This window comes from Centruroides sculpturatus, unplaced genomic scaffold (genome assembly GCF_000671375.1).
Source record: "Centruroides sculpturatus isolate CEXI.00-Female unplaced genomic scaffold, Cexi_2.0 scaffold74, whole genome shotgun sequence".
In the NCBI taxonomy this organism is placed as follows: domain Eukaryota; kingdom Metazoa; phylum Arthropoda; class Arachnida; order Scorpiones; family Buthidae; genus Centruroides; species Centruroides sculpturatus.
This window is the reverse complement of record NW_019384309.1, coordinates 289828-313046: the sequence shown is the minus strand read 5'-3', so window position 1 is coordinate 313046 and position 23219 is coordinate 289828. Positions and strand designations below refer to the sequence as shown.

Here is a 23219-nt window from a genome sequence, read left to right as displayed (position 1 = left end):
TAGGCCTAAAGCCTGCCTTAAGAAATGAATGACATGACCTGTTGCCCTTTAATACCGATTCTTTTTGGGAGGCAGATAGACAACGGACATTCAGTATTCTAGAATATCCAGAATTGGACAATTGTAAGGTCATTTGCAATTGATAAACACAGGGGGCATACACTGACCTGCAAGTGATATACAGCATATGACACATGGTAATGAATGCAGCACAAAAACATAGGAATGTGAGAAATACATTATAAATAAACACATGAGAAATGAATGAGAACATACAAGGAATACGCATTTTACTGTCTGTGTTAGATGTGCACATTAACATTTCATGCTTTTTATTCACACTATTCATGTATGCAGGGTGTCCTTTCATGCTAAATCAGTTTTGCTCTTCGATTCTGTAATTGACTTTTTTTTCTGTATCCTGCATCGTTTTCTAGAAGGGAGTGCTAACGTGAAAATTATACCACTAGAGACACTGCAGCTGATCTTGTCTCATAGTGCATAGTCACTTTAACATAACTACATGTCTTGTTCATAACTACAGCTATCTGCATTCATCAGTTATGTATCAACAGATGTATAAGGACTTCACTATGCACCCTGTATAGATTCTCACAATAAAATAAGAAGAACATTAAAATTTATATGTAATTTTGTTATAAATTTCAAATGATGTTGATTTAATTCAATCTTCTTGAAAGCAGAAAGAGTTATAATTAAATATTGTGAAGACTTTCATAGGGACATATTCAATCTACTTTTCTGATCTCGTCTATTAAAGCATAGTAATGAAGATCAAGAAGTCTAAGCTGTGATGATAGAAAGATACATTTTGCAGATATATCTAGCATTTGATCACTTTGTTGACTTCTTTATCAGACTAGAAGTGTAGACTTGAACATACTACTTCAGTCTGAGAAATAACTGTCAAGTAGGCCTAGCGGATTCAGACAGAAACAAAGAAATTTGGTCTTTTGCTTTGCTTGACCAGTTCTACTGGAGAGGTCAGAGATTGTCATGCATAATAAGCAAAATCAATCAGGTATCGCGGCAAGGGCAGAGCTGAAGTAGAGCTACTGGCCTGACTCTGGATTGGCTGGCATCAGGTCAACAGAATCTCTTAAAAGAGGAGAATCAAAAGGAAAAAAGAGAGAGTCTGTCCTACCGGTATAGGGAGGCATACTATTCACCTACTTAGTCTTTCAGGTTGATATTCTTATGTTGTTATGTGTATAACTTGTAAATATGGTGTAAATAAAAGACAGAACTTTGAAGGACTAGCACCATTAAGTGTCTTTCTGACAAACAATGATACTGCTATCCAACAAAGAAGAGAGAATGATCTTAGGACCCACTCTTAAATTCGCTAGGTAGAGTTGTATGACAATTGCTGCCGTACACTGTTAATAATGTAAATTCCTTCTTTATACTGTCTATAATCCATCAGACTTTTACTTATTATCTAAACTGAAGAAGCATCTTTAAGACATGTATTTTCAGTTTAATGAAAACTTGCAAAAAAACAAGTCAAACATTGTAAATATTTTCAAGATGCTTTTTTCTATCACCAAGGCTTTGATTCTTTGATCTGCCACTGTGATAAGTATTTCAATGGTCATCTTGGATATATCAAAAAGTAGACAGAATAATATACTTTTCAAAATTTTATAATCTAATTAAATTTTTACTAACACAAACAAATATTTACTAAGAAAATTAATTTATTATAGTAAAAAAGATACACAAACTTTAACTATCCTCTGTATTCAGGTCATTTTTCATATTTGTAACAAATGTATTTTTGAATACTTCTGTCATATATAAATCCAGTTATAAATGAATATATTTTACTGAAATTTTAATTTCTAGCCAGCAAAGATTATCCTTCGGAGGATGCACCCGGAGCCGCACTTTCATCATACGAATTGACTTCAAATAATTTAGGAAATAAACTCGCCAGGCCGACACTATCTAAAATTTTACTGTCACTTGAAACTAATGCTGCTAAACAACAGGCGTTACATCAAGTTCTTTATACACTTCAAATTCTTTATGCAAGGTAAGGACTTTTTCAGTTCATTTAAAAATAGTAATAATTTTTTCATGCTTTATTAATGTTTTTTCATTTGTACATACATTAATTATTTTATTAATAGCTATACAACCTTTATTTTAATTAGTAATCAGTATTATTAAACAGACTCTCTTATTATGTTATGTAGATAATTTTTTATTAAACTTTTTACTGTGAGTAAGAAAGGAAAAATGTTCACTGATATAAACAAAACCAGACATCTTCACTGTCAATAATTATATTTAAACAAATATTTTAACTTATTTAATGAGTGAAATCAAGTTATAAGCCCACAATACTCCAATTTTAGAACAAGATAAAGAACAGAATACACTACAAAAAATTGAATAATAAAATTTATAAATAAAAGATAAATAAGTTAATTAATTGATTAAAAAAGAAGAATAACTGAAAACAAAAACTATTATAGAATATACACAGCTCTACAATAGTGGCAGGCTGACACTTCCACTGCTTCATTTATCTGGCCATAATGCTCAGCATGTTTGGCCATATTACTAATAATAGTTTCTGGAAATCTAACCAGGACTTGAACTTTGAAGTGACAGATTACACTTTAAGTTTCGTAGACTATAGTGTTTTGAAAATGAAGCTCATTGACTAATGATAATACATGTCTAAATGAGAATAGTGCTGCTTCAAAAATGTTATTAATGAAATTTTTAATTTTGATATTGGATTAAACTCTATAATATAAATGTTATTAGTCAATTATTATTTGGCTTATTTACTAAATTATGCTTTAATTCAGCACTCCTCTGTGCAAGATTTTAAGCATGTCCTGGGCTCAATTCAATGAGTAGGTCAGTCTGTTATATCCTTTAACATTAATTATCATTCTACCAACTCTAATCAATGTTGAAAAATGAGCATTGATTTTTCTTCAAGTCACTGTATCACAATGAAGTATATGTTTGTGTTCCTTTCACCATTTTTTTGAACAGATGATATATGTAGAATGTTTCATTATTAATAAAAAGCAGTCTTAAATAATTTATTTTCTGTTAGTGAAAATAACATTAATTTTATAGAAGTAGGAATGACTGAGTCTCTAAATTTTCAACAGACCTGGGGGAAAAGTTTTTAGCTCTCCCTTGATGGCCCCAACAGCAATGGGAGCAACACAAATTTACTGTATTTAAGTAATTTTTTTAATTTTAAACATATCCAAACAAAATAAAACAGTGAAATAAATGGAAAAAATTCATGATTGTATGCTATTTTGCTTAAAACAAACTGCCAATTTTTAAGTCCCCTCTACATTTGTATTAATGGAATTTGAATGTTTACATAAATAAGTTATTGTATTTTCTCTATTTTAGAGAAGCTGTGATTTCTGCACTTTTGTCTCATACCGATTTTACCAATATATCTGCTCAAGTAGAAAGTCAAGAACAGACCCCGACACACGAAATGCATAACATTCCATTAGATATAGTTGCTAGCATGAATGCTGGAAAAATTAATCATTCAAAAGGAAGTGGAGTAATTCTGACCAAGAAAAATAAGGTAAATATATATATAAAGTGCATGCATGTTATAATTAATCAAATTAATTACCAAATTAATTGAGATAATTAAACTTTGAAAATAGTTGCATTTTCAAATCTCATTATTAACCATTTCTTCTTTACTTTTATATATTAACTACTAACAATTCAATTGAAAAAAATTATTAATATTAAAAACAGATAAACAGCAACTTCTTTACAAATTCATTCCAAATGACATATAAATTAACAAGTTTTTTACAATAATTTATCTAATATATGATAAGGTAGATATATTTTTTTTTAATATAAATTTCAGGAAGGTGGTTGCCTGATTTAAAAAATGAGCATATAAAATGATTGGCATTGCTTTTTTTATTGTTTTAATGTGAAAAAAATGCTTTTTGACATGTATCAAAACAGATATTTAGCCCATAAAATAATGATATCTGATTAAATACAACAACAGAATAAAACCTTACATTGTAGTCTTATACAGGGTGTCTGAAAAGTTACTGTACAGTGGAAAAGGTTTAAGTAAAGTTAAAATAAATGTGAAGCTTTACATATGATATCACAGTTTCTTCTATAGCAAATGCTGGAAATGTTCCCAGAGGCCCCAAAATCTAGGGGAATGAGATCTGGAGACCTAAAGGGACAGATTCCACAGGAGATTATGCAATCAGCAAATGAAAATTGCTTAAGCAACAAATTACTTATTTATGCAAATTATTTAAGAGTTGCAGGCTCTTAAACAATTTGAAATTTTATTTTTTTCCCTTAAATTAGTGTAGGGTGTTAAGACTTGAGTGCAATTTCTTTGAGGCTCTTGACACTAAAGTCAAACGATCTATCAGATTGTCGTGCTATTTTAAGGCTAATTTTAATAATTAAATAAACAGTAATTTGACTGGAAGTAGGCTGCCTACCTCTAGTTAAGTTACTATTTATTTAATTATTAAAATTAACTTTAAACTAGGCTGATAATCTGGTAGATCATTTGGCTTTAATTAAAAATGGGTTAGTGGATGTTTACTTTTGATGCTAGTTTTTATGGGGAATTCCATATGGAATTTGTTTTAGAAAACTAGAGAAATAACTAGGGAATTTGGTGTGCATAGAATTAGATTCATTAATCTTGTTATATCCGTCAAGAAAACATCTTTTACAAGATGTTTTCTTGACGAATATAACAGATTAATGAATCTAATTCCTTAAATTTTCTTATTGGGAGATGATCTATTATAAAATCTTCCTGCAAATTCTTAATGAGATTTAAATTCTGTAATTATGGATTCAATGGCAGGCACACAATGGGTGATCAGGTAATATGGGATGGGGCCTGATGACTAATAACAGACCACCTGTGAAAAATTCACGGGGAAAATTTCCTGCTCAACTAGAATCAATCTCAGGACCTCAGAGCAGTAGGACAATGCCATTTTTACTATAAAACTAAACATATTCAATTTAAAGCATTGTTATTTGAATAAAATGATAATGAATTACTACCCAATCTATTTTAGAACTTAGAAATTTGTTTAAAACTTTTTAAAAATTAAATTAATTTAATAATTATTGTCAATAATTTTGGTACATAAAAGTTAATTCATATTCTATTTTATAAAATAAAAATTTTAAGTATTAAAGAATTATGCTGAAAATTATGCTATTGATATAAATAGATTAAACAGTTCAATTAAAAGATAATAATGACAATCTGATTTTTAATAGTTAGTTCCCAGTTTTGAGGAAGATTACCATTACATGCCTCATGAAGTAATTTCTTTACCATCACTGTCCAGTTCGGGAAGCTTGTCATCCAAAGTGTCTTCTGCTGCTGCCAGCGTACTCGCTGCTACGTTTTCATCCAGTGAACAGGTGATTATTGGCTAAATTAACAGTTTTATTTCAATAATTTCCCTTTTGTTTTAAGATTATTGTATTTTTTTTTTTTTATAAAATATCCATTTTGATGTCATATAATTCAGTGTTCTATACTATGTTTACACAAAGAAAGCTAATTAGGATAAGATATATCCTGGAAAGTTTACCAGGAATAAAAAGAATATAGATCAAGATGATGATTGCACAGAATGTAACTTGATATAGGTTAACAAGATGTCATTCTTTCAGTTGTTAATCCCAGCAAAGACCTAATGCTATGACTTGTGTAACTAATCCACTTAAAGATTAACACATGTGAAGAAAGAGTGTTAAAATAAGCCAGTTGTTAAAATATTGATCAGGACTAGCTAACTCAGTTCTGTTCAAATGAAAAAAGATAACCAATTCAGTCCTGATTGGTGTTAACTATCCTTGTGTGAGTGTAGTTTTAGGGGGAATGTGTGTACTTCATGTACTTGGTGAAATTGCTTAGTTTTGAGGTCCAGGGGTATGCTTAAGTACTAACCATAATCCCTCAAATCTTTTTATTCTATCTCCATAATTATTTTGATATAAATGAAGCAAAAATCAGATTCTCTTTTATTGTATGCTACTAAAAGATAAGCATAGATGCACTGCTGGATGTGTGCCTTTACTTATTTACAATTTATGAAATATTTTGTCAGTCATACAATTAAAAATAAAAACTTTGTGTGAGATAATAAACTGTAGAGAAAGGTTAAAGACATTAATATTATAAAAATTTTATATTTTTTAGGTTGCATCAACAGAAACGGGACAACCAGAACCATATCTTGACGATTTTACTGCTAAGTTAACACCTGACGATGCAAGAGTGTTAGTCGACTTGTTAAAATTAGCAGTCGCTGGTCGAGCGGGAGAAAAAGGAAAAGACACTATAGCCTCAGTTTTAACTGCTATGGGAAAAGCTAACTCTGAAGTAATTCGATTACAATTAAATATTTTATTTAATATAATATAAATAAGTTCTTATACCATTAAAAACAGAACATACTTGCTATTTAAATCTAATTGAGAAAAATTAAATAATTTTGTAATTTGTATACAAAGCACCAAACACTGGTAGTTGGTCACAAGCTTTTAATCTAATGATCCTGATAGAATTTTCCAATTACTGCAAAAATCTGCATACATTGTCTAACACAGGTATGTAAATGATTACAATTGTGATCCAATTTCATGCCAGGTAATGCTACCTTACCTTAAATTGCTACACCAGTATTTTATAAAAAGGTTTACAGAAGCTCACTATTTTCAGGATTTCCAGTTTATATGTTCTATGGAGATTTTCAAATGTCAGTCATGCCTGTATGATACAATCAAAGGCATTACATATAGCTGATAAAATTTGAGAAAGGGCTGCTTATTGGGTTGTTTGGACTGTTCTTACCTGACTGAGGAGGGTTGGAGTAGTGGATAAATGAGGACATACACCACACACATGCAGTGAGCAGGCTCTCATGTCCCAGACAAACTACCAGGAAAGATGATCAAACAAGTCAAACAGCTATGACAGTGTTTTTGTCTACCATCCAGAGACAAGTGGAAATGTCACCACACAACTCTACCTCTTCCCATTTCATCGGCAGGCAAATTTGCATATTGCCAATAGCACCCCAATATCGTTGCTTCGTTTACAGTAGTGCTGTGACAGAGAGGCGTGAATGCTGAAGACTAATAGTATATCATCTTTAGCAATGAATCCTGACTTTAATCTTTAGCTGTTCAAGCATCCAAGTCTTTAGCAATTTCATTTGGAAATGGGTGATTGCTATGTTAGAGTGGGAAAGACCACTGGCGAGTGGTCTTTCCCACTCGCCAGTGGTCTTTCCCACTCTACAAAACAAATCCTGCCTTTATTGTTGAGTGACACACTGTCCTCATTGTTGGCATTCTGATCTGAGGAAACATCTCCTATGACAGCCTGTATGACAGCCTGCTACATCAATGCACCTTGTATTACTACTAGGGGTGACTCCTAGTAGTAATACAAGGTGCATTGATGACACAATGATATATTCAGGAAATCTCATGTCCTTTCATAACAGGGCTGCAAACAGCCATTTCTAGTGAGATGATTCTTGGTCATGCGCAGCTAGTTTCTCTTCACACTGCCACATTTGCTTGTTCTGCCTAACCTCTAGTTTGTAGCCCAATGAGCATTTGTGGGATCTGACAAGATACCCGGCTTTGATCGGCTACAAGTGTGAAGATCTTGAATGGCATTGCAACATCTGCCAGTAAATCTGTTTCAGGATAGCATATGATACCTTTTTTTAACTTTTTAGCAAGCCCATTATGAGTTTGGCAGATCCACAGTGGAGCCACCACATGATGGACCCTTTCCTGAAACATTTGGGAAATTTCTGGCCTGTCCAAATTTGATTTCAGGTCCTTAGAGCAGAAGGATGCTGCTTTAACCACTCGGCTGTCTGGCAATCACATGACACTTGTATACCTCAATACCTGATTGTATTATCACATATATCCCAGTAAGAGGAGGTTCATATAAATTGCACCATTGTTGTACAGGAAATTCTCTCTTTGCTATGATATTGTAATTACTTATTACCATCATTACTGCATACATACTAATAAAATTTCGTTAGATTGCAATACCTTGGTGCATAAAATTTTTGTCAACGAATGTATTATTGTATGGTATTTTATTTTCAGTGTCATTTTTTGTATGAAATCTTATTTAATACAGTAGACAAAACAGTTAAATGAAAGATTTATTTTAACTAACATATTAATCAATATAATTTCAGATAGGAGAAATGTTATTAGAACTGTGTGTGACAGAATTAGAAGATGTGGCAGCCGATACAGATGTTACAAGAATGCGACCTCGTCCAGTCATACAAGAATCCAGTCATCCGTATATTGACGACATTACTTTGACTGGTCATGTAAAAATTCCAGGTTGATGATAATTCATTATGTCGAAACTATTTCTGGATCTTAAATATTATCTAAAATTTTAATTTAATTATTACAATTAATGTTTAATTTTTACAAACTTTCTTTATCAATCAGTTTTTTGACTCTTAAGGATTCTTTTTTCTATTTTTTATTAAATTGTGCACTACAGTTTATTCAAAAATTTCAATAGTATCTTAAAAGTAATGAAAAACTTACATTTAAACGTGAGAAAATCAAATATAAAATTTAAAAATGTAAAAATGAAGTAAATGTTACTCTTGACGTAAAGTTTAAAATATAATTTAAATAAGAACATTCTCTTTTTTCAGGAGCGGAAAGTCTCAGAGTTGAATTTGATCGTCAGTGTTCCACAGAGAGACGTCATGATCCATTAACTATAATGGATAGTTTAGGAAGAATAGTGGCGATTAAATCGGGTAAAAAGTTTCAAATTACAAAAGAATAAATTAGAGGCAATACTTATCAAATGACCTTATGCTATTATTATTGTAAAAAAAAACATGCTTATATTTTTAATTATTATTTCTTTTTACTGATCACCATACTGCAATGTGTAGTTTGACTTGCTTTAATCTATTTGAAATCAGATGAAAATGCAGAAGATGTTTTATAAGTTCTAATCTCCTAACTTATTGTATTTTACTAATGTTTGCAAATATCTTTTTAGGTCGAGAGTGGTTCGACTGGGCCACGGAACTGCATGTGAATGGTAACGAATTACGTTGGAATTTCAGTAGTGATGGATCAGTGAATGGATGGGGATGGCGTTTCACTGTCTATCCTATAGTGACACCAAACACCGATAAGGAGGCACTTTCAGATCGGTCCATCATGTCTCAGCCACTGATCGAACTGGTAATGTGCCTGTTGGATTCGTCTCTGGAAGGTTGTGCGGATCGTGCCATAGTTTCACGTCTGGCTGCGGCACTAGCGGCCTGTGCCCAATTAAGTTCATTAGGTAATGTTATAATTTATTGACCGGAACTTGAGAAACTTAACCTTAAATTATTAAAATATGGTAAAATATATATTATATTATAGTGCCATCACAGAGAATGTGGGTTCTACATCGACTCAGACGTCTCATGGCGTCGGGATTAGGAAAATCTTTGAACATTGCAGAAATATTAGCAAGTAGTCATTACAGTGGAATTTCTCCAGATGAGGCCATTTCTCAATCATTTGTAAGTAATTAATTTAAAGTTCTTTTATTTTAAATTTATAGAATGGATAAGAAATGTCATAAATTATAAATGAACATATATTTAATACTATTTAATTATGAAGATATAGTTGAATCATTTTTAATATGAATATTTAAGAAATTCAAATTGCTAAATAATTGCTCTTCTTTGGCAATATTCCATGTCATTTGACGGTATCACACTTTTCTCTTTAATTTATATTATACTTCTTTAATTACTTTAGCTTTTCTAGCTAAACAGAAACTGGTGTACAGTACATTCCACATTTGGACATTATAAAAACATAAAAGCTAAACAACTTCATTATCTAATCTGAAATACATGGTGTCTAAAAGATACTGTGTAATGAGAAATTTGTAATGACATTAAAGTCATATATACAACATTGGATATGAGACCCATAAGTCGTATTTCCCATATTTCCATTTTGATAGGGAGATAGCATTATCGCTTGCTTACAGATAGTTTTTGGACAGTTTACAGACAATTTCTATATTCAGCTTTTATATGAAGCTGAACGTAGAAATTGTCTGTAAACATATTAATAATACAACTGAGATTAAATAACTTTTCTGAATACATTCATAGTATATACATTAATTGTACAAAAATTTGTTATTGGTGCACCAATTTCAACTTCTCTTCATATTTTAAAAGAATGAATATGGTGTATGCAAGAACTATACAATAAATCTGAAATGTTTGTAAAGTACTATTTGATTTTTATATTTGACATGGAACTATGTGCCAGTAAGGTGTTCGGGACTATCGCTGAACTTTACAACCGTTAACCTAATGGGTGCTTTACGCGGGTTCATGGTTAGTATGCCAGGCATGGGATTACACATGCTCCAGAACTATGTACACGGGTCGGTAAGGAACTCAATTATTCACTATATACAAATTAGTAAGAATCAAAAACAATTCAATGAAAAGAAACAATTCGAAAAAACTCGACAAAAATAATGCAATTTACTTACTATAACTTATGAATTATTCCCCTTGGAACTCAACAATATCAATCAATTAAACTAGGTACAACAAATCTTACAAACTACAATCCTATCTGTCACCTCAATACTAGGAACCTTTTCTCTTTATCCACTTTCCTTCAAATTACTCCTCTCGCTATCCTCAAGACTTGTTTTTGACTTCTCTCTGGAAAAAACCTCGCTCTATCCCTGGCTGGGACTCACCTTGCTGTCTTCTCTGGTTGTGCTCGTTTTATACTCTAAGGTGACATCACAATTATGTCTGGAATCACTCCCCTCGTTTACATACTTTACTTCTAACAACAAATTTGCATGTCTTTTCCTGTGCAGTCTAGTTTCTGACATTCTCACAAAATCCTTTTATATTATTCTTTTTTATTACATATTCAGGATGTTTATTTTATCAAGGTTTAGTGAGTTTTCTACTTTGTGCGTCTGGTGTGTTCCCCCTTCTTCCTGCGGAACTTCTTTCAAACTTCTGCCTGGGAGCACAAGTGCATGTTAGTTTCCCTACAACACTTTGTCTATTCGGTGAGTTGGTTTTTTCCTTTGTCTTTTTTTGTGTCTTTTTCATTACTAAGGTGAGTGGTGAGGGAACCTTTGTCCTAACTAAACATAAACCCCAAACAAAAATAGAATAAAAATCAAAATAAAAATTAAATAATAATACAGCTCGGACTCAGTTCCTTACATGTTTTGTAATATTTCAGTAGATAATTACAGAAATAGTTTAATAAATTTGACAAAAAAAATCATTTGTGTACATTGTGAAACTATTGTTTTAGTATATTTTTAGATGTCTTTAACAGAGTACCATTCTTTCTACTCTAAAGAATAAATAAATAAAAATCATTTGTTATATTTCAATAAGTAAATATATAATTTTGCATTACTTTTCAGTCACTCAATGATTCTGCGCTTTCCTCATTAGTCAAAGGATTGCCAGAAGCACTACTGCGACAATATGAGTACGAAGATCCTATTGTTAGAGGAGGAAAACATCTAATGCATAGTGATTTCTTTAAGGTAATTCATCTTTTTTAACTTAATTTATAAAATAAAATATATTATATTTTATAAATTAAATTAAGAAGGAATTTAAATGTAAGAGTGAAGATATTTTGCATTATATCTTTGTTCTTACAGTTTCTTAATTGTCTTTACACATAATATCTGTTATATATTTGTCACATTGATTTTGTTTCAGGATTATCTTTTGTAACAAAAACCTTTATGTTTAATTTTTTAATGACACAACCGCAGTATATTTTACCCAAATTAAATATAATTCTCATTAAAATTGAACAGATATTTGGATCAGAATATATGATCTGATGAACTAAGAATAATGCTTTATTGTTGACAAGTTGATAATTTGTATTAAGGCCTTGTATTGTACATGCCATATTAAAATACTACAAAGAAAATTTACAATAACATTTCAAGAATAGCTCTGTACAAAAATTAATAATACAGTTTTAATTAATAACAATCAAATTTCATTACTTCCAAAAAAGTGATGTTTATTTCAAATTTTGTAAGTCCTGTTGATGGACTCAAGTGATTTAAGTTGAACGTACTATCACAGAAGATGAATTATCATGCTACAAAACTTGCATATATTCATATATAAACATCTCAAAGCCAGATTTTAATAAAAAGCCAAATGATTGAGTTACTTTACCAATACTATTAATAATTAAATACTGAGTAATTTAGTACTACAGGTAGGTATTAGAGAGGTTGAGGTGCACGTATTCAGCCCAAAATGTGAACGGTGAACAGATGCCGCCATCTGGCAAGTCTAGAAGGTTGACAATGACGTTTGTTATGTTTAGCATGGCGAATAGAAGTTGGGTTTAAACTTCTTCATTTTTTTGTGTTTGTGGTTAAAATTATGACGTATTTTATTAAAATAATGATTATTTAAGCATTTACGAATAATAATGTAAAGAAACAAATGATTTTAATCCAGAAATTATGTAATTATTCAATTTTTTAGCAAGTGATGTGAAGTGCCTATAGACTTTACATATATTTGTCTTCATAATAGCTTATCTTAAGGTATGTTTGTTCTTCCATGACATCTACTGTCAACAGTGTAATATGTTTGTAAATTTTCAAAAAGTTAATTTTTCAAGCTGCTTTTGAATTTACATAAGCCACTACTTCCCTCGACAAAAGTATGAGGTAGTCCTATCGTCCGATCATACAGTAGAAGACACAATGCTGATAAAAAATAATTATTTAGTGATTAAACATCCTATAAATACTTTTAAAAAGTTTAATTTGTTTATTTATTTTTGCTGGTAACCCTCGATGTTAAATGTATCTGCCATTTTTTTAACAAATTTCCCGTGAGTCAATGCGCGACGTTCACTGAGTCACGTGATGTTGTGAACGAGTGCCGCAAGGTCTTTTACTTGGACTTAAAATGTAAATCATGTACTTTTGCTTGCTGTACAAGTTTAACATTTGTACTTGTGCCTCAACCTCTCTATTAGGTGCCATCTCTTATTAATTTAATTATAATTATTAAATTTAATAAGAGATGATACCTAACACTTACCTCTAGTACCAAATTACTCAGGATTTAATTATTAATAGTAGTAGCCCAACTTAATCCAGCAATTGTTTGGCTTATCACATGTATTCTATACTTAAACAAATTTTTTGGTTTTTCTTGATACTTATGGAACATTCCATACAATCATTGCAAATGAGAAGCAAAATTCTTAAGAATTCAGTGATTTTTCAGTAAAAAGGATATAAGATGTTGATATTAATCACCTATCTTTACTTTACATATTTAATTAACTAAGTTATGGTGAATTTAGCATTATCATGTGATTAATTTATAACTTGGATTTTGTTTATAATTACATTATTTTTCATTTCAATGTAAATATTTATAGGTTTTAGTTGCCCTGGCCTGTGATTTGGGTTTAGATTCTTTGTCATGCTGCAGTGAAAACCATCGTTGGTTGTGGTTTCGTCGATATTGCGTCGCCGCCCGGACAGCCTCTGCTCTCGTTCGTCGCACGCCTTTGCCGACCGCATTTACAGAAGAAGTTATGAAAAAAATTAAAGAAATGGTACCAGAAAATGAAATAATAACATACGAACATGAAAGTCATGAGTTATTTAAAAAGGAACATGATGACCAATTAATTTTATGGGTAAATAGGTATGTATCAATTTCCTGTAATTTGAAATTATTGAAATTTTGATTTTTTCATTTATTTTATAATTGCATGTACAGTACATACAGGGTCTTCCAAAATGAATGCTACCATTTTAAATTAATGTAATTACCTGAGAAGCATGTGATCAGTCGATTGATATACATCAATCAACATAATTATTTAAAATTATGTTGTAAACGTATTATTTTTATTTGTTGCACTTTCTAGAAGCAGCAAACAAAAACATTTGTATGCAGAAGGTGGATAAAACTTGAACAATTACTCTATCGATTGAAGTACTGGTACATCGTATATTTCTCAGGTAATAATTAACAAAATTACAGTAATTTTGAATGGCAGAATTCATTTTGGAAGATCCTGTATTATACCACGTATATGTTATAAATACACTGTCTATAGATTTTCAATTAAATTAATTCAACAAACATTACAAATGTACAGTAGACAGTGTACCTCAGGATTATTTCTTTTACAACTCACTTCTTTTATAAATAAAATAGAAATTTTTATTTTCGTATGAAATTTCATACTATTTTGGTCATCTGAACCAATGTATAGTTTATACTGTAGTTACAAAAATATATTTTAATTTATATAACAGCCTATGAAAATTACAGTTTAATTTATGATATTTTATTTATAAATTGTGTTGAGATCTGCTATATATATAATTGACAGATGTCAATTAAGAATGCTTTATAAACACTTTAAAATAGCTGAACAGTTTTTAAAATTGTCATGTTCTAAATCAAATTTTGCTACTAGTTCAAATTCCGTAATTATTAAACTATTTAATAGAATTATATGAATTTACCAATAACTGCCATAACAATTGTTAAATTGTATGAATTTTTATGGTTTTTGGCAATTGTTTATAATAACAAAATAACAAATTTTAAGATTTTTATATTTATTAATATTTTTGACACAAATTATGTTGTTTAAATTTATTAAAGATGGATATGATATTTACTGGAGTTATAATATTAATGTAATAAAATTACTGATAATGAATTAAATTACTTGTAGAAAACCAGAAGATTGGACCATGTCGTGGGGAGGAAGTGGCACGATATTCGGTTGGGGTCACAATCACAGAGGACAGTTGGGTGGTGTGGAAGGAGCCAAAGTCAAACTTCCGACTCCTTGCGAATCTCTAACCTCTTTAAGACCCATCCAGATATCGGGAGGCGAACAGACGCTCTTTGCAGTTACCGGAGACGGAAAGGTATTTCTTGCATTGTTTAATTTTCTTTACTACACATTCACACATTGCAAAGATGAGAAACTAAATGGAATCTAATGTTTTTGACCTAGTCCTTAAACCATCTTTGGAATTCAAACTTTTAAAATGGAATCATACAAAGGTTAAAAGGAAGTTTATATCCCAAAGATGGTCTAAGACTTAATTAAAAATGTTAAATTTTATTTAGTCTCTTGCCTTTTAGTATATGAATATATATTAGCTGAAGTATATAATGTATGCATATACAAACATCTCGAAATTCGATATATTATTAATAAGCCAAACAACTACCAGATTATAATTTTATGATAAATCGTCAACTAGGACATATTTATTATTAGGACTTATTATACTGGATAACTGGTTTTGCAAATTAAGTAAACAAATTCAGAATACAGTAGAGCGTCGTTTATCCAAAAGTCAGTTATCCGAAACGTCAGTTATCCGAAAGGATTCCAGTTGGCAAATTTTAATTTTCGCTAGTGCTGTGTTGCTGCAATCTTTGGCTATATGTTGGGCTACTCCAATATTTTTTTTTTTTTGGTGTGTGTGTTTTAGCTGGCAGCACTGGCACTTTTGTTTAGTGTTTTTCTGAGGATTGTGTCTCGTGCTGAATCGAACATTTTTGATACTAGATTAACTTCTAAAGTATAATTTTTTTGTTTTTATATTTTTTAATATATTTATTTTGTTTGTAAAAAATAAAGAAATAATTTTTAACGATACAATAGCCACGATTATTATTTTAAAAAGTTCATGTTAGGCTTAACATCGACGAAAATTCAACGCGAAGCGACACGAAACGGAGAAAAATTTCAACATGGGATATGTTAATATATTTTTCGTACATAATCGATTATCCGAAAAATAAGTTATCCGAATAACCCCAGTCCCCAATTGATTCGGATAAACGATGCTCTACTGTAACTTTATGTATAATTTTTATACATTTATCATCTTAAAATTATTTAGTTAAGGACACACAAATAAATACATATAAATTGAACTACTGGATTATATTGGCTAGTTTTTTGTGATTATTTTTTATTAATTTCTAAATAATTTGTCACTAAAGGGAGGTATTAGATGCCATCTCTTATTAAAATAATTATAATTATATTAAATAATTTTGAAAGTTCGGTAAACAAATATTTGAGATGTTTGTGTATATATATATACACTTATCATGCTGGGGTTGAGCAATGGATGGCTGAGTGCCATAAGTGGGTGATTATAGGACGAGGATTCCGAAGGCATTCCTGGCTTGTGCTGTAAGTAATTGAGAATAGTTATATCACAATTAAATATGTCTGGAAGAGGTGATTGGTCAGGAGGCTCGGGTAGCATAACTGGCAATGCCACTGCATGGTAAGTGGGAGTTGCGGGTTTACGTCCTGCTCTGGGTCGATTCTTTTCTTTCAGAATTTTCTAAATTATTTAATTTAATTACAGTTATTAAAATTAATAAGAGGTGGTGCCTAATGCCTTCATCTAGTGACAAATTATTTAGAAATTAATTTAAAATAATTACGAAAAACTAACCCAATGTAATCCAGTAGTTGTTTGGCATATATAAGGTGATTGTGTAATCAGAGTTGTGATTAGCTACTTCTGGAGTACCTAGGAAAATCATAGAATGTCATCCTTCCCTTTATTATTTATGAGAAATTAAACTTGGGATAATGTTACTAGAACGGACTTTATTATTATATAGGTATATGCAACGGGATACGGTGCAGGAGGCAGACTTGGTATCGGAGGAACGGAATCAGTTGCATCTCCCACTCTGTTGGAAAGTATTCAACATGTATTTATTAAGAAAGTAGTGGTGAATTCGGGAGGAAAACACTGTCTCGCTCTATCATCCGAAGGTGAAGTGTACTCTTGGGGCGAAGGAGACGACGGAAAATTGGGGCATGGAAATAAGAGGTAAATATTGAAACATTATAAGCTTATATGTACAATGTTTTATTAATGCATAGAAATGTAAAATTATACATTAATTTTTCTAATAAATATTTGTTTTTGATTATCAGAATTTCATAGTTGATCAGAATGATTATAATTAACTATTACTAAATAATAGATCTAGAAAAGGAATGAGTAATTTACAAACTGCAAATCTCAAGTCGAAAAAACTATTATTATGAGTTTATGTTGCAAAAATTTAATTTTTTATTTTATAAAAATACTCGGAAGCCAAAATTGAGCTGGAAGAAATTAATAAGTTAGTGTAACTCTGTCATTACTCATGTTAAAACAAAGTAACAATTACTATTTATATTCATGATGAAAAAATGTTCAAAATACATAAACTCCCAACTCCATTATTCAGCAAATCATAAAAAACTAATAAGAAATATTTTGTTAGTAGTCAGAAGAACTCGATGGCTGGATGGCTGATCAGTTAGGGTGACAGTCTACCGCTCTTGAAACTCGGGATGAAATCCGGATGGTTCAGAAAACCCCAAGAATTTTTTGGAGATGGTCTGTCTATATACATTGGGCCTCATCCCTCACCATCCAGCTACCCTATTATGAGCCTGACCAAACCCATAATGGGCCTGCTAAAAAGGCCCTCTTAGTTCCCACATGGCAGAAAGCATTAAAAAAAATTAGAAGTTCTATTCTCTAACTCTTTCTACACTGTAATTATTAAGAGGATTTTTTTCAAGCTAATTATAGAAACATGTCCTCTCAATAATTGACTCAGAAGCTTTGATTTGTCATGAGTGGTTTATGGTTCAGGCTTGCCCATAAAGAGGATAACCAGGTAGCTAGAAAAAGACTCAACATATTCTATCAAACTATCTATAAAAATATCTGAGGCTGTGATCTGTATTTGAGCCTAGCCTCTCAGAATGGCAGGCTAAACCATCTTAAACATCCATTCTTTTATTTGAAAAAAATTGCATAATTAAAATGAGACATTTATTTGTATTATTTTGATTTAAGACACTTAACAAAAGCTAACAAATTAATGCTGCATCGATAGGTTAGTTCATCATATGCTAAATTAATCCGTGACAATTAAAATCAAAATATTGTTAAACATTGTTTTGTATTTATCCAAGATAATTACATTTTTGAAAATTAACTTTATCAAAAATAACATTTGAAATGTTAAACGTACATTAAATACATTTACAGCTCTTGCGAAAGACCTAGAATAATTGAATCATTAAGAGGAAAAGAAGTTGCCGACATCGCTTGTGGAGGAGCGCACAGTGCCTGCATCACTTCTTCCGGAGAATTATACACATGGGGAAAAGGAAGATATGGAAGACTCGGACACGGAGACAGTGAAGATCAGTTACGTCCTAAGCTGGTAATTTAAATATTTTTTCATTTAGAATTTAGATTTTAATTATTATAAATGTGCTAATAAATTAGGTACACATTAACTTATAGAAAGCAGTACGCATAATCCTGTTGATAATTCTTTTTATTCTTACTATAAATTATATTTACTGTAGATATTATTTGTAACTTATGTGTTTTTATTAATGTTTATCTTTTATAACCCTTATAATGTTATAAGGATAATTTTTATCTATACTAGCAAAGGCACAGTCTACATTTTACGTATGGCATGTGATTATAGGTTTTAGGATATAGGATTAAAGATTCATAAAATTGTCTCTCTTATATTTTTATTAACTTGGATATATTAAGACTTATATAAAAAATTTAATATAACAAAATACAATATTTTCTGATAAATAATTTTACTCTGGTTTCTAGGTGTACAGAAAACTTTAATACTACTGAAATTACTGTAGTTTTTTAAGCTAGTTGGCTTATATTCAGAGAATTAGTACACTTACGTAAGATTTTAGTAGTTCAGAAATTGTAAACAAACATTGAAAAATTAAATAGTATGATGTTCCATTTTACAACTCATCTTGTAGTAATTATGTGCATACTTTTATGCTTTAGGTGCCATTTCCACAAATTAGAAAGTATTTCTTCATCCTTAGAAAGAGTTACAACAATCCTTCCTATAGTTAATGCTCATTGTATTTAACTACATGCTTGTTGTAACCTCTTCTTGTTGACCAGGAACATAGAATATATGTTATGTAAATAACTAGAATGAATATATACAATTAGATTCACTAATGTTCTTTATTTTATGTAACAACATGAATTCTATGTATTGAGTATTGTGTCGACTCCACACGGTGACTGACACAACTTATGTCACTCCTTGTGGCATCCTGAGTGATACCATTTACATCTAGTTCAAATATTATATTAGTGTAGCTGTTTTCTAAGAATTTAAAGCTACTACATGTCAGTTATGTTTTATTTTATGCCAATTTCTTGCAGTATACAGGCTCTCTCCCACTCTACCATTCTTTCCTCATTTAGGCTTTCTTCTTCTAAAGCTATAGTTCTCTCTTTCATTACGTCCTCTTTGTGTTCTTTAAGTCTAACACTCAGTGATCTTTGGTTCACTGAAATTTTCAAACTTTTACATTTTTCTGAACAAACTTTTAAATAAAATATATATTGCACAATCTTCTTTAAAATTAAATAAATTGTAGTATGAATAAGTATAAATCTTTTATAAAAATATAATAATAAGAATAGGTATGTTTTCAAACAGATTTTTATAGTCATTCACGTTTATATATTTATTAATTATACAAATTTATCACATCCTAGTGAATTTGTTTAATTGGTTGAATGGCCACACCAACAAAAACACTTAGGAATTTTGGTTCTAATTTGGCTCATGATCTTAGATTTTATCATGAGTGGTCTAATCAAGATCCATCAGGTTTCATTCCTCAGCACTCAGCCATTCTCATTGCAAACTGGATGCATATATAATGAGAAAAACTGAGGACAGTCATAGATCATAGTCAAGGATATGCCACGCAATAATTATTATCGAAGATTATTAAATGTTTTTTGTAGCTGTTGTTTGAAGATTTTCATTTGTTGAAAAGTTAGATTATATTTAAGAATGAGAATTGTTATAACTTGATTAATGAAAAAAAAATTTTAATTATGTGCAATGAACCTTTTCTTTTAACAGGTAGAAGCTCTGGCAAATTTTGCAGTTGTTGACGTTGCCTGCGGCAGTGGCGATGCACAGACATTGTGCATTACAGATGATGATTGTGTGTGGTCTTGGGGAGACGGCGATTACGGAAAACTTGGACGCGGTGGTAGCGACGGCTGTAAGGTGCCTTTGAAAATTGATGCCTTACAGGGTATGGGCGTCATAAAAGTCGAATGTGGCTCTCAATTTTCTGTAGCTCTAACTGCATCTGGAAGTGTTTTCACTTGGTAAGTATACTTTGCAATTTCTGTTAAATTTTGATGTCAACATCATGTACAATTTACAACTAATTATTAATTATGCTGACATCAAATTCATTAAATATTTTTAAAATTTGTGCCAGATTATCTGATTGTATATAATTAATTTTACTAGAGTAAAATATTTTCTCTGTAATCATCAAATTTAAGTTACTTTCATTTTGATTTATTCATTGTTAATTATGCATCTTTTTTGTTTTTCTATTTATTCTTATATCCAATAGTAGATGAGAACTATCTCCAGAGAAATCTCTTCTCTTCTATAGTTAATTACTGTTCTTTCACAAATTCCATTTATTTTGGTATCAAAAATTATTATTAAACAAACACAGAAAACAACTAATTATGGAAACTAATGGTAAAAATTCTTTGAGAAATGTTTTTGGTTTTTATTTTGAAAATATATACAACTGTTCTAGAAATCTAAGTTGCAGAGTAGAGTTAGAAGGTGATTCCAAAGGATTTCTACGTCGTGATTGTACATCTATTGTGTCGAAGATGTGTTAGCTGATATATTGCCTCTATTAACATATCCATAATGATCACGCATTCTCCAGGAGAGGTTTCTTATGGTAGATCATATGTAATAATAATTTTCCTCTTTTTTAAGAAGTTTCACGATGTATACCCCTGCCCTATCTTTTATTCTGTAAATGCACTTGTCTTAGAATTAGCTTAACCAAAGGTATATGCTTTGCTACCAAGAGATGTATTGCCATAACAATTTACATGAGAAGCATCCAGAAATCATTAAGCATTGTATCTGTTCAGATCAGCAAGTTATGTGTGTTAGAGACACTCTGGATTAATAAAGAAATAAGTGAGATGGTTAGTTTTTTGCAAAAAAATGTGCAGCTGCTATACTCCTGAAACATAATATTTCAACTTCCAGTTGTCATTTAGGATATCGTGCATAATAGCTCTTTTAGCAAGTAAGTATAAAGATGTTATCTTGTATGGCATCATGTAACATTTCCAATAAATAAAGGATTCAACTGATGTGCCTTTTTTTCAGAATACCTTTGTAGTGTACTTCCCTTTATGTATGAATGTAGAATGAGGCTTTAGAAATTTGTTCTATTGTTTATAGTCTAATCCTAATTGACATCATGTAGAAAGGATCTCATTTGTTTGCTTAAGTGCCAAATGATGAGTACATCAACATATCTTCATATAGCCTTTACATGCTCTTGATACACTCTAACAAGTGGCTTCCTCAATCCATGAAACTGTTATCTTGGCAAGATTCCCAAAGCAGGTGAATCCATTGGTACCCTAGACTTCTGGATGTAAAAGTTACCATTTCAGAAATAGTAAGAGTTAAAAAGAAAAAGGTCAAGATAATCCAATACTATTTTATAACCAGATGTACTTAGGTTATGGCTTCTACATATTAAATTCCTGGTGAAGGATATAGCTGCTTCAGTTTTGACAAAAGGAAAGAGATTAGTATAGTCACAAACTGTGAGAACATCTTCATTTGTCAAAGTCCATTATAAACAGTGCATTCCATGTTTAAGGCCGGAGCGAAAGTCTTTTTTATTACTGGTCTTTGGGGCCATCCTTGTTTGTGTTTTGACCAAATAAGTAAGGCGCATTTGTCCTGTTAGGAAAATATTTCATCCTTTTTGAAAGAGCTGAAGCTATCATATCTTGAACTGATTGGATCTTGAATTGTTTGTATTTCGTCCTATTGTATCTTGAACTGATAGAATTTCATAATAATTCTATGTTATATAATTTGATAAGATATACTGTGAATTACAATAATCTAAAGTGTATATTTTATCTATTGAAGCATATAAATAGTATGTTTTCTTTTTTTTTGTTCTTAGGGGAAAAGGCGATTATCATAGACTGGGACACGGAACCGACGATCATGTTAGAAGACCTAGAAAAGTTGCAACGCTACAGGGGAAAAAAGTGATATCCATAGCAGTTGGATCGCTCCATTGCGTGGCTTGTACTGATAATGGTAAGAGTTTAACTTTTAATTTAATAAAATTTAATATTAGATTAATATAAAATAACAAACATATAAAATTAATTTTCTTTTAAATGAATGGTATTATATGTTAAAGGTGAGGTGTATACGTGGGGAGACAATGACGAAGGACAGCTGGGAGACGGAACCACCAATGCCATACAGAGACCACGTCTGGTCTCGTCTCTACAAGGTTTTTATCTTAAATTTTACGATTAGTTTAGGTACATGTGAGCATATAGGAGGTCTGTCCAGAAAGTTTGCAAACTTTTTAAATTACACACCAACTGATAATGAATCTGAAGGTGGCTTGCAAGGCTCTCTAGCAACAAGTTTTGTATGCTCTATTCCAAAAGCAGTTTGTTCTAACTTCATTTATTTAAACATGAGTTGATTGCATTTTACAATTTTCTTTCAGTGAGTTCAAATGTGGTGGGCTAGATCTGATGAAAAATTCGTGAAAAGTATCATCACTGGGGATGAGACATGGGGTCTATGGGTATGATGCGGAAACAAAACATCAGTCATCGGAGTGGGTGGGAAGATCTTCATTGTCACTCGAAAAAGCACCACAAGTTTGGTCAAAAGTGAAGGTTTTGCTCACTGTTTTGTTCGATTCAGAAAATGTTATTCAATGTAAACACTATCTGGAGGTGACAAAATGTCTTTGTGAAGCAGTGAGGAGGAAAAGACCAACTGATTGGAGAAACTAAAATGACAATGCACTTCACACATCACTGCTGATAACAGAATTTTCGGTCAGTAACTTGATGCCACTTGTTCCCAATTTCA

At 31.1% G+C, this 23219-nt stretch overlaps 1 protein-coding gene across 2 annotated transcripts in view; it reads left to right on the top strand.

Annotated features, from left to right (window-relative positions):
• LOC111620603 (E3 ubiquitin-protein ligase HERC2-like) overlaps positions 1 to 23219 on the top strand; it is a 124590-nt gene that overhangs the window by 82226 nt on the left and 19145 nt on the right. For both annotated transcript variants that reach the window (XM_023362572.1, XM_023362577.1), the window contains exons 42-57: positions 1870 to 2059; positions 3418 to 3604; positions 5320 to 5466; positions 6251 to 6433; positions 8286 to 8439; positions 8769 to 8876; positions 9128 to 9418; positions 9502 to 9644; positions 11558 to 11683; positions 13573 to 13844; positions 14893 to 15091; positions 16824 to 17038; positions 18260 to 18437; positions 20157 to 20410; positions 22279 to 22418; positions 22525 to 22620. In XM_023362572.1, the coding sequence (XP_023218340.1) occupies positions 1870 to 2059; positions 3418 to 3604; positions 5320 to 5466; positions 6251 to 6433; positions 8286 to 8439; positions 8769 to 8876; positions 9128 to 9418; positions 9502 to 9644; positions 11558 to 11683; positions 13573 to 13844; positions 14893 to 15091; positions 16824 to 17038; positions 18260 to 18437; positions 20157 to 20410; positions 22279 to 22418; positions 22525 to 22620 (2883 nt within the window). The remainder of the gene's footprint in view (positions 1 to 1869; positions 2060 to 3417; positions 3605 to 5319; positions 5467 to 6250; positions 6434 to 8285; positions 8440 to 8768; positions 8877 to 9127; positions 9419 to 9501; positions 9645 to 11557; positions 11684 to 13572; positions 13845 to 14892; positions 15092 to 16823; positions 17039 to 18259; positions 18438 to 20156; positions 20411 to 22278; positions 22419 to 22524; positions 22621 to 23219) is intronic.